The sequence below is a fragment of the Octopus bimaculoides genome, chromosome 11 (genome assembly GCF_046866305.1).
Source record: "Octopus bimaculoides isolate indiv1 chromosome 11, ASM4686630v1, whole genome shotgun sequence".
Lineage (NCBI taxonomy): Eukaryota > Metazoa > Mollusca > Cephalopoda > Octopoda > Octopodidae > Octopus > Octopus bimaculoides.
Genome location: NC_142938.1, coordinates 54,062,734 through 54,076,045, shown reverse-complemented (window position 1 = coordinate 54,076,045; position 13,312 = coordinate 54,062,734). Strand labels below are relative to the sequence as shown.

General features: G+C 36.8%; 1 protein-coding gene across 4 annotated transcripts in view; it reads right to left on the bottom strand.

The window, feature by feature from the left end:
• The window catches only part of LOC106880942 (mitogen-activated protein kinase kinase kinase kinase 5), a 122,379-nt gene that overhangs the window by 71,677 nt on the left and 37,390 nt on the right, over nucleotides 1–13,312 (bottom strand). For all 4 annotated transcript variants that reach the window (XM_052971794.2, XM_052971796.2, XM_052971795.2 and 1 more), the window contains exon 4: nucleotides 6,624–6,688. In XM_052971794.2, coding sequence (XP_052827754.1) covers nucleotides 6,624–6,688 — 65 coding nt within the window. The remainder of the gene's footprint in view (nucleotides 1–6,623; nucleotides 6,689–13,312) is intronic.

The window sequence follows — 13,312 nt, the reverse complement described above, 5'->3', positions numbered from 1 at the left end:
ATTTTGTGTGCAGGATTTTTCTCTGACCAACACACCTGCCCTACCAGAATATTTCTTGTCAAAATTTTGATCATTGTTTTTTACCTTTTTATTCCATGCCACTTATTATTTTTTTTTTGTCTTTGCATTGTCTGCAATGTTTTGGTCCTTTGTAGTCAATAAAAGATATTATCATCATTATTATTGCTGCTGATGCTACTTCTATAGTAATATAATACAGACAGAAAAAAAAAATCATCATCATAACTGTCATTTCAAGATTACTTTTCTGTGCTTGCATGGGTCAGATGGCATTTATTGAGGCAAATTTTCTACAGCTGGATGCCCTTCCTGTCCCCAACTTCACATTTTCCAGGCAAGATATTACCCCATGGCCAGACATGTTTTACAGAATATATTGGAATAGGAATGACACTGCTTGTATGACAGTGATACTGGTTTACAACTAATATACAATGTCAAAACAAGGATGGACACACACACACACACACCTTTTGCTTTTTGTCTACCACTTACTCACACAGCTTTGGTTCACTTAACCTTCAGAACACCAGTGGCCGTTATTCCAGCCACCAGCTGCAGATACAAATACCCCAGCAGCTGCTTTACCAGCTGCCATGTTGTACTGCTTACAAACATATTGCATAACAACTCTTCAGTCAAGTAGTAAATGTTGCATCTGATCGTTGGCCTGCACGTGCACTATCACAGGAAATACTTCCCGATGACTGAAGCTGTTCCCACTTGTTTTTTGTGAAAATGAGTTGAAAAAATCTGTCTGTGAGTGATGTCTTGAACCAAGTGTTGTTGTCTGATGAAGAGGACATCGACAATGATGATTATTAGAGTGAATCTGACAACGATTTAGACCCAGAAAGTGATAGCAATGATCTCGATGATTATGCTGTTGTACAAAATGTACAGCCACTGGCAAATGTGCATGGTACAGTGCCTGTTGATTGTCAGAATAGGGGGCATGTTGGTGTTGGGAACGTTGAGTGTGCTCCACATGGCAGCCGGCAAGGTAATAGGCCCAATGTTCCATCCAGAGTAAGAGCCAATGCTCCTCCAGAGAGTGCCAGTTTATGCCAAATAATCCACCAGGGCTCAGGAACATACCAGACACTATAAATGTAGGCAGCACTCCAACTGATTATTTTAGTTTATTCTGGAATGGTGACTTATGGAGTATTTTACTTGAGGAAACTTAAGAATTATGCTGAGCGTGTATTTCAGGCGAAGCTGAATCATTTCTCAGCAAAAATTTTGCATGAGAAAAAACTTACACTGGAAGAATAGAAAGCTTTTTTTGGTTTCCGGGTGACCATGGCAATATTGGTGCACAAGGATCGCTATGAACAGTACTGGCAGTCAAAGGATGCCTCACTGACCCCAGGTTTTCCAGAGGACATGAGCCACAACAGATTTTGTGTTATTTGGTTTTTATTGCACTTTGTGAACGAGAACAATAGGAATTGATAGGAATGATAAACTGTACAAAGTTCGTCCTATATTCAATCACTTGCTGATAAATTCAAACAACACTATGTGCCTGGCTGTGATTCAAGCATACGCTGGAGGATAAAATCTTTTTTTATTGTCTGATTCTGAAAACGGATATATCTGCAATGGAGAAATGTGAACCAGAAGAAGAGATGATGCAAATGAAATCGACAACCTCGGTGTCACAGGAAACTTAGTTGTGAGGATGACAAATGAATATGCTGGACAAAACTGTGCACTCTATACTGATAGATTTTACAAGTCTATACAACTCGTGGAATATCTTCTTATCAACAAAGATATTCAAATGTGTTAGTCGAAAGATATTTGAAGAGAATTCTCAAGGACCCTCATAAAAAGAAATAATGAGAGGGAAAGGGCAGATTCAGAATTTTTGTTCAACAGAACTGTGGCTGTCTTTGTTTGGAAAGACAAAAGACTGATTTATTTCATTACGTCACTCTTTATATCATCCTCCCAAGAAAATGTACAGCAATATGATGCAACTGAACACAGAAGGATCCCTTCCTGTCTCTTGTCCTAAGGTGATGAAAGAATATAATGCTCACATGGATGGAACAAACAAAAACGACCAAATGACTCAACTTCAAAAGTGTCGCCATCATTACAAATGGCTTAGATGCCTGATAGTAAAGATTTTTATATGGGCTGCCTACAATGCATACATGTTGATGGGTTTCTTCAAACTGCATCACCCCACTGGAAAGAGAGTGTACACATTTCACTTTTTTTTATTTATTAGATAAACTGCCACAAACTTGTTGACAATGTAAGAAAGAAGAACACTGACTTTGGCAGATGACGCTCAGCTGAGCATGATGAAAAGAGGCTGTTACGTGACGCACACCATGATGCAGAAAGGGTGGAAACAGCATCCAGTATCAATCATTGCAGGGTGTGCAGGGAAAAATACCTGAGGGCAAAACAGCTGAACTCCCAGGTTTCGGACAAAGACTTACCCAAACGCTGTAAGACTGTTTACAGATGCAAATATTGTGAGGAGTTCCTCTGCATTGGAAAACCAGTAACTGCTGGTTTGATTGGCACCACAAACGCCAGTATTGGCAATAAAATAAAAGCAAAAAAAAAAAAAACAAGTGGTAAGGACAATGTTGCTCTCTGTTTGGCACTTTATTTCAATATGAGACAGAAAACACATTTTAGTGACACTGAAACAATATTAGGTGGGAAATCATTTCTTTGGTTCTTTTAGTCAGGGAATCTGGGGTGAGGGTGCTGAGGACAACGGGTATCTGGGGTTCAAAGGGTTAAGGCTATAATAGTAGACACTTGCCTGAGGTACTCAAGAGTAAAGTACACATTCTACAATGCTTGTGGACTAAGTGTGATTTTGTATGGTAGTTAAACAAATGCACTGAATGCAGAGTGTGTGTGAAACTAAGAAAGATGTGAGGCAAGCTTGATCAGGTTGGGAGTGATCATAAAAATTTACTCTCATCCAACAAAACAAAAATACAACCACTGCACAGCAGAAAATACCTCATCTCTTATTATCTGTTAATCCTCTGCAAATTTAATGTCAGATCAACAATGGAGGAATGTGTGTATCTCTGAGATGGGAATGCAGTTACACACACACATGCTAGACCACATCCTAAAGTACAACCTACAGTCTCCAAGCAAGCTATCTCATCTTTCTGCTCTCTGAACAAGCTAGATGCATAATTAAGCAGTCACATAGACACAACACACCCATCTCTCAACACCACCACCGTGTCTCGTCACTTAGGCCTAAGAACTAATCATTTCCCTCAGTCCCTAATGCCAACACTCTGGAACTTACTCCCTACTTCTATATTTCCTATAGACAGCAACTTGTAGATTTTCAAGCTAAAACTGTGTCAATCAAACTAGTCTAAGAGAACCTGCAAAGGCCATGGGCAGAACGACCTGCTTCTGACTAAACTATAAATGACTCATATGTTGATTTCATATGTAACCTATATAACAACAAAATAAAGAACTGTGTGTTTTTATGTGAATAAATAAGATATATGGAGCACATTGATACTATTAAAAGCAAAATACTGTATCAATTACCAAAATACTAAGATGCATTTAACACTTCACAACCGATATTGTATGTAAAACAACCTAATCATAAAATAGGTCAGCTCAGGTGTAAGAAACCTGAAACCCATCTCTCCAGGTAAGGGGAGTTAATTACGTTTCAAAAATACAGTTGAAGGGAGACAACCCAGAAATTTGAACTGTGAGAACAGTACAGACGTGGACTGAATAAAATTTGAAGAAAAAAAAATAAGAGGCAAAGAAAAAGAAGCTTTTCCCACGAATAATTTTTAGAGTGATATTATAAAAATTGCATTTTGTTTTGATAAACTGCAAAGTTTGTTGAGTACACCAATTCTGAAAAAAAGAAAAAAATGAAAAAAATCTGGAACATTAGAAAAAAAAACTTAATAAAATGCTGAGAGTATTCTGTGAGTAAATTGTCAATTGTAAGGCAGCTTCTACTGTTGTCATGGATTGCCAAGACACAACAGTACCTCTTCCAAACAGTCTTGTTTATGAACAGTTGTCTCTTTAAGTTTTGATGCTAATCTTCAGTGTTTTTGGAGTGGAAATGAAATAATTTTTGGTGTTACTTATTATTTGAGATCTGAGAGAACAGTTGATAAGGTAAATGGTAGACCTCAATTTGAAGCTTTGAATGTAGTTTCCCAACTTTGGAATCTACTCATTTTTTCTGTGAGTTTTTTTGTCAGTCTGTTCCATTGAAACAGGCCTTGATGAAGTATCCATATTCTAAGAACTCCCCAAACCTCAGAGTTCAGACATGAACCCTACTCTGTTTTTGCTTCCAACTAACTATAACAAAATATACACGTAATACAGATCCTAGAATCCAAACAGATATTAAAGGCATATCAGACACTATGAGAGAGAGACAGGGGGGAGGGAGAAAGGGAGGCACCAAAGGAACATCCACATGATCAATCATGTGGCTAGAAATAGCAGTGAAACCTATCTTGAATCACTTGCTTCAATCTTAAAATAGAAGGATGATACATTAAAGCAGTGGTTCTCAACTGGGGTCCACATGATCCTTGGGAGTCCATATAATATTTAGTTGTTAAAAATTATGTGCAATAAGTCAGTTATATACAGAAAATACCATAATTTTTGAATACAATTCCTAATTATATTCAATTATAAAAATTGAATAGGATTATTTTAAAACTTGAAATGGCTATGATAAAATAGCCATCAAATGGGTCCGCAAGCAAAAAAAAAAATGGTTGAGAACCACTGCAACAGATAATGTAGCTGTAGATTTATCAATGGGATAGTCACAGATAGGAGGTCTTTGATGAGGGATCTATTAGATCAAGATTAGCAGATTAACAAATATTAAAGACAGAACGCACTGCAAACTAGAACTGAGAAAAAGAAATGAAGGTTGATAATAAAACATTATTGTTCTGTTTTATTTTTATGAAAGAATATATATATATATATATATATATATAAATAACCCAAGCAAATTAGTTACACTACATAATTATGTAAGCAATTAGAAAACAGAAGTAAAGAGAAAATTAAGAAAAGAATAAATCACAGTGATAAATAAAAGAGAGAAATCTAAATCTAATCAGAGAAGATTTAATACTGCTTTCAAATTTTGGTCACCAATTTTGGGGGAGGGACTAAATCGATCACATCAATTCCAGTACTTAACTGGTACTTATTTTATCAACCCTGAAAGTCAACCTTGGCAGAATTTGAACTCAGAACAAAAAGACAGACTAAATACCGCTAGGCATTTTGCCTGGCAGACTAACAATTCTGCCAGCTTGCCACCCTAAGAGAAGGTTTGATATTATTAAAATTACAAAAACTAACACTTGTCATTCTAATGTCCACTTTTCCATGGAATTTAGTGAAGCAGATTTTTTGCTGGCTGCCAAGTTACATCTGTTTCCAAGGAAAGTGTTATTTCCTCATGATTAAACATGGCCAGCAGCACCATTTATTGGAAAAGAATGACTGCTTGTGTGAAAGTGACACTCGTTCACACACAAAATGGGCTTCTTTCAATTTTTGTTTCAGTATGAAATCCACTCACAAGACTTTGGTCAACCTGAGGTTATTGTAGATGCTTGCCCAAGGTGCCACACAGTGGGACTGAACCTGAAATCTTGCAGAGGTAAGCATGGCTGTGTAGTCATACAGCCATGCTTGCATCTATACACTTTAGTACAATAAAAATGTAAAGGACACATAAGAAACAAAATTTTTAAAAGGAGAAGAATTACTAGAAATTACAGAATATCATAAGGAATTGTCACAAAAACCATAAGGTCAACTGTTAAGATCAACATAACTGATCAATTTAAACAGAAAAAAATATTTTATCGAACACACAGGAAGACGTTCTACAGAAAACTTCATTGAGAAATAATATTAAAGAAAATAGTTTTTTAAAATCAAGCTAAAGACTTGTTGATAAAATGTAGAAAACGTAAAAATTCACCACAGATAATCTTCAACCTCCCACTCCTCCTCCGGTACTTATTTTACTGACCCCAAAAAGGATGAAAAGCAAAGTTGACCTTGGCAGAATTTGAACTCAGAATGTAAAGACGGACGAAATGCTGCTAAGCATTTTGCCTGGTGTGCTAAGGATTCTGCCAGCATGTTACTTTCCTATAAGGAAATATATTGAGATGAAGAATATTTGTCTATTTTGAAAAAAGCTGCCTGAAGTGGAGTATAAAGAATGAAGAATAGGAAACTATGAGTAAAGGATTCTTTTTTCAGCGGATAAAGCAGCGAGAAAGAGAGAACAAACCAAGTAACATTTATTCTTCATTAAATTGTTGATTAGTACACAAAATAAAATGTGAAAATGTGTTAACTCTTTAGCATTCAGGTTATTTTAGCAAAAAGTAATGCTTCACATTATCCCTGTTATTTTGAATATATCATGCACTACCTCATAGCTTTGAGATTTTGATGACGTGGTTCCTTATTTTTAAAATGAGACTGTAGGGTAGGTGTGAGAGGCCAGAATCGGCCAGTTTATATAAAATCAAGAAAACATAGAAAATACTTACTGTGATAAATATCCTGCATAGACCCTCCACCACAGTATTCCATAGCAATCCATAATTTATCTCGCCTGAAAGAAGGAGATTTCATTAATGTACAAATATAAAAGTTAGGCTGATCACACTTCATGATAAATGTCTTAAATACTAAGACCAAATTTTTTAAAATAAAAATATCAGCTGTTGAAAAATCACTTGGAAGTAGATGGAGAGTCAGATAGAGGAACATTTAATTTCTTAATAAACTAACAACAAATATATTTTTAGGGTCGATAATATAGTAAAACTGATTGAAGGGACTTCCTTATAATAATGATTTCATTTTACGAAGCAGTAGAATCAATTTGTAAGAGCAGGGGCTGCATCATCAGGTGAATCAACATGTTACATAGTAGAACTCGTTCTATCAGTCAAGGAAGAATGCAAAATCTTACTGAATGCCAAAAGCAAAATTTGATTATACTTTTTATAGCAATATATTTAATCAAATATCATCATCATCGTCGTTTAACGTCCGCTTTCCATGCTAGCATGGGTTGGACGATTTGACTGAGGACTGGTGAAACCAGATGGCTACACCAGGCTTCAATCTGATTTGGCAGAGTTTCTACAGCTGGATGCCCTTCCTAATGCCACAAATGTAATATAGTTTAACAATACATATTTAATATTATATATATCGGTTTTATTACAATATTTTCTTAGATGAAATATCTTAATCAAAAATAATTTAAAAGCAACATAATACTGCATTAAAAAATACATAAAAATCCATGTATACTCTAAAACATGCTTGTATATTTTATCATTTATGTATATGTAGGGCATTGTGTATGTGGTGTGTGTGCATGTATGAGTGAGTGTACATGTGCATAGGAATGGGGAACTTACACATGCATTTTAAAGTATGGTAGCCTGAACTTTAAATATATGTTCTTTGAGCAAAAGTACTTTTGGGAATTTTTTAAATGTCACCAATTTAATTTACCTAATAAGGGAATTATTTTTACATGCACATAAACTATATCTTGGTTGTTCTAAGTTTGTGCCATGTAAAAAAAAAAACCTATGCTGGTGCCATACAGAAAGCACCTGAGCTGGTACCACGTAAAAAGCAGCCATGCTGGTTCTACGAAAAAAGCACCTGAGCTGGTTCCATGTACAAAGCACCTGTGCTGGTGCCGTGTATAAAGCACTGGTGCTGGCACCACATATGAAGCACCTGTGCTGGTGCCATGTATAAAGTACTGGTGCTGACGCCACATAAAAAGCACCCAGTACACTTCGTAATGTGGTTGGCATTAGGAAGGGCATCCAGCCATAGAAACCATACCAAAACAGGCAACTGGAGCTTGGTATACCTTTACAACTTGCTAGCTTCAGTCAAACTCTCCAATCCATGCCAGCATGGAAATTGGATGCTAAATGATGATGATGAAGAGGTCAAATAAGACAGGAACACATCTGTGGTTGATACTATAGCAATCAAATATCAGGCTCACAACACCACTGCATATGTCTGTTTAACCACTGGTTAATTGAAATTGTGAGAATTATTGTTACCATCTGGAGTTTTTATTTTTTTTGAGCGGTGGTGGTGGTGGGGGGGGGGGAAATGGACAAGTAGAAATTTCATCATCATCATCATTTAACGTCCGCTTTCCATGCTGGCATGGGTTGGAGGGTTTGACTGAGGACTGGTGAGCCAGAGGCTGCACCAGGTTCAACCTGATCAGGCAAAGTTTCTACAGCTGAATGCCCTTCCTAATGCTAACCACTCCGAGAGTGTAGTGGGTGCTTTTACGTGCCACCAGCATGAGGGCCAGTCAGGCAGTTCTGGCAATGACCATGCTCAAAAGTGTTTTTATGTGTTAACTGCACGGGAGCCAGTCCGGTGGCACTGGCAAACACCACGCTCAAATGTATTTCGTGTGCCAGTAAGGCAATGCTGGCAACAATCACGCTCGAATGGTGCTTTTTACATGTCACCAGCACGGGAGGCAATCCATTCATAAACATAGATAGCTTATATTTCACTAAAATTTTATTTCATTAAAATTATTTCCACTTTACCCAGTTTAAATATGGTAACCTGCACTTCATTTATTCTTCATGGAGAAGGAACACTTAGTGATTTTTTCCTGTATCAGTAGATACATACATGCACAATACAGGTAGATGACAGCATTGGGCAAAATATCATGTAGTATTTGGTTATCTCCCTTCAGAGATGGCTTCATTGGATGATGGTCATATTAGTGGGTGGTTAGATTGTGTAAGAATGTAGAATGGGATGCTATTAGATTTCTTAAAGGAGTTACATGGAGTACATGTGTGTGTGTGTGTGTGTGTGTACATAAAAAGTTAGGAGGTATGAGAGGTGAATATATTCATTTAATCACTTGTTATCCTTAGCATTATGGCTGGTTCACCGCCTCCATCATGTGATAAAAATTTCAGTGTATAATAAATTATTTTACATGCCTGCATTAATATGCATGCTTTGCATTGAAAATGCAATTCTATATTTAGAAATCAGTGCAGATAAAGAAAGCTAGCTCAACAGATCACCAGAACATCATGGTTACATTAATGCTTCTTATACATTGAAATTATTATTACATGATGAAGGCTGCGAAACAGCCGTAATCCTAAGGATAACAAGTGGTTAAATAAGTACATTCACCTTTTATACCTGCTGATTTTTATGGTTTATATACTCTTTTTGAAATAATTTCATCAATTGCATCTCCTGGATTTCAGCTGCAATATACTCCTCTATATTGGATTATTATATGGTCTGCTAGCCAGGTCCACTAGAGGAACTTACTGTGATAGCCATATGATTCTATGAATTCACATATAGCACTACAGATTTATATATGTATATATATATATATATATATATATATATATATATATATATATATATATAGATGTGTGTGTGTTGGTGATTTTTTTTCCACCATCTTCCTTTTCTCTTGGACTTTCCTGTCTCCTGTTTCTGAAGGAAAGCTTTGCTTGGAACATAAAACTACCTTTCTTTCCTTCCTTGAGCATCAGTTAATAGTTTGCATGGACCACATCCTCACGTTGTTGTTTTTTTGTGTGTTTTTTTCTGTATTTTTGATGATTATATATATATATATATATATATGAATATATTTATATATGCATATATGAATACATATATGTATGTGTGTGCATGTATGTATATATATATATATATATGTGTATAGGTATCTGCTATGGGCACATACGAGGTGCAGCAGGATCAAAAGGAGGCTAACTAGGCAGATAGTTTTTGTGTGTGGCAAATACTCAGGGGCAATAAACACTGAAAATTGCAGAAAACAGCTTCCGACACATGTCAGGTGGAAAGATTAGTAGTTGATAGCTTCCATTATCTAGGTGACCAAGTTAGTAGTGGGGGTGGATGCTCTGAGAGTGTAGCTGCTAGAATAACAATAGCCTGGGCAAAGTTCAGAGAGCTCCTACCTCTCGCTCAGAGTGAAAGGTAGACTGTATGATGCATGTGTGAGAACAGCCTTGCTACACGGCAGTGAAACATGAGCTGTGACTGCTGAGGACATGTGTAAGCTCACAAGAAATGAAGCCAGTATGTTCCAATGGATGAGTAATGTTACTGTGCATAGATGAAAGAGTGTAAGCGCCCTGAGAGAAGAGTTGGACATAAGAAGTATTAGATGTGGTGTGCAAGAGAGATGACTGTGGTATGGTCATGTGTTACATATGGATGAGGACATTGGTGTGAAAAAGTGTCATACCCTTGCAGTAGAGGGAACCTATGGAAGAGGTAGACACAGGAAGACCTGGGATGAGGTAGTGAAGCACAGCCTCTGAATGTTGGGCCTCATAGAGGCAATGACAAGCGACAAAGACCTTTGGAGATATGTTGTGCTTGAGAAGCCAAGTGAGACCATAACAGTGGCGTATGCCAGTGTAGCATAACCAGCCCATTTAAGAGTACCCTTCAATCATTGAGCAATAAACTGTGCTTGAGAAGACCTGTTGAGTCAAGTGAAATCAATGTTGTGGCCGAAGCCAGTACCACCTGAAGGGCATCTGTGCCAGTGACAGAAGCTGTTCTCTGCACATTTTCAGTGTTTATTGCTCCTGAGCACTTGCCACATACAAAAACTGTCTTCCTAGTTAGCCTTCCTTTGATATTGCTGCACTTCTTATGTGTCCATAGCTTACACTGGGTATATCTTATGGAGTTTCTACCTATGCCTCTTCTACAGATTGAGCATGGTCATCTACCTGAAGAGATTTGTGATTTGTCTACCTTCCTACTCATTAAAACTTTGGTTTTAGCTAAGTTGACTCTAAGGCCCTTCAATTCTAATCCTTGCTTTTACACCTGAAACTTTTCCTCTAGTTCTGATAGTGACTCAGCAATTAGAGCAATGTCATCAGCATAGAGGAGCTCCCAGGGGCATCCGGTCTTGAATTCCTCTGTTATTGTCTGGAAGACTATGATAAGAGGGGGCTGAGGACTGATCCTTGGTGGACCCTTACCCCTACTCGGAATTCTTCATTGTACTTGTTGCCAACTCTCACCTTACTGACAGCATCTCTGTACATGGCATACACAGCTAACCATTCCTCTATCTCTAGTTTCCTCATTGACCACCAGATAAGGGATCAGAGGACCCTGTCAAAGGCTTTCACCATGTCAATGAAAGCCAGGTACAGAGGTTTATCTTTGGCTAGGTATTTCTCTTGCAGCTGTCTTACCAGAAATATAGCATCAGTGGTGCTTTTTCCTGGCACGAACCCAAACTGCATCTCATCTAGACTGACTCTCTCCCTAATTAGTTGGGCTATGGCCCTCTCTGTGACCTTCATTACTTAATCCAACAACTTGATGCCTCTGTAATTATTTGTATCTGGTTAACTATATGGGTGACTAGGCCATAGCTGACACCACTATATATATATATATATATATATATATATATATATATATATTACTCAGTAATTCCAACTTTATCTGATTTTAACATTTTATTTACAATCTTATGATAATATAAGATAATACAATATAATGAAATGATAGAATATTAAATGTCCATTCTGGCTGAACAAGTACTTTCATGCATAAAACTATGTATTTTCAGTTTCATATAGTAGTAGTGACAGTTATGTTATACAATTCACAACTGTAGTGAAATGGCTAAAATGTTTGCTTTAAATACATTTGCATAGGATCCAGAATGTTAAGTTTTGCAAACTGTACTCTGACCAATCAGTGTGTGGCTTTACTAAATTACTTCAGCTGATTGGTGTTTGTTTAGGCGTCATGGCTTGTTGAACATGTCAAGAGGCCTGTATTTTGACCCTGGCCAAAGCAGTAATTGTTTGGCTATTTTCAGAAATGTCGTAAACAACATTTCTCAGAGGTTTTTACATTTCAATTATCATCACCTTTATTATTATTGTTGGCAGTGGTGGTGGTCGTAGGAGTAGCTGTGGTAATATATATGGGTGTGTGTGTGTGTGTGTATGTGTGTGTGTGTGTATACCTTTTTTTTACTCATTTACACATTTCAGTCATTTGACTGCAGCCCATGCTGAAGCAATGCCTTTAGTCAAAGAAATCAACCTCAGGACTTATTATTTGTAAGCCTAGTACTTATTCTATTGGTTTATTTTGCCAAACTTCTAAGTTTCGGGGGACATAAACACACCAACATTGGTTGTCAAGCAATGGTGGTGGGGAAAACACAGACACAAAGACAAATACACATCAATATATATACATGTGCGTGTATGTGTATATATATATATAGTCACTTACGATGACGAGGGTTCCAGTTGATCCGATCAACGGAACAGCCTGCTCGTGAAATTAACATAATTCCTTATCTCTTAAATATAGAACTGTATTCTCTATAAAAATGTTAAATGCCAAAGACAGTGGATAGGGAAAGGAGAAACACTGGCACCCCACGGTAAAGAAGGTCTATATGGTATTGTTATCTGTTTGGTGGGATATGGAAGGTTTTGTTCATTTTGAACTCTTAAACCCAAACCATATGATAACAAAGGAGATCTACTGAGACCAGGTTGACTGGCTTAAATCAGCGCTAGTAGAAAAATGACCATCTTTGGTTTCAAGATGAAAGGTGTTCTTCCATCAGGATAATATTTGGTCACATACAGCAAGGACGACATTCCAAAGGCTGGATTAGTTTGAATGGGAAACGATGCCCCATCCTCATTTGCTGGACATTGCCCCATCTGAGTATCATTTATTCTGCAGTCTTCAAAATCATTTGGATGGAAAAAATATGAATTCTGTAGATGAGGTCACAATAGTACCAGAGGAGCATTTTTCATCATGGACAAGTGAATTTTGGAAGAGGAACCTTGCAAGTCTACCAGAAAGATGGAAGAGCATTGTAGAAAATGAAGGAGAGTATATTTTAGATTAAAAAAGAATTTTGTTTCTTAAAAGAAATATTAAAAAACTGCATTATTTATGGGATGACCCATTTTATATATATATATATATATATATATATATATATATATATACACATATATATATATATTTGTATGTTTATAATGTTATATCTACAAACAAACACACGTCTGCTGACATCCAAAGGTATCCATGTAGGTCGTCAGTGAACATATACTGAAATTACATACATCAGAGTGAACTT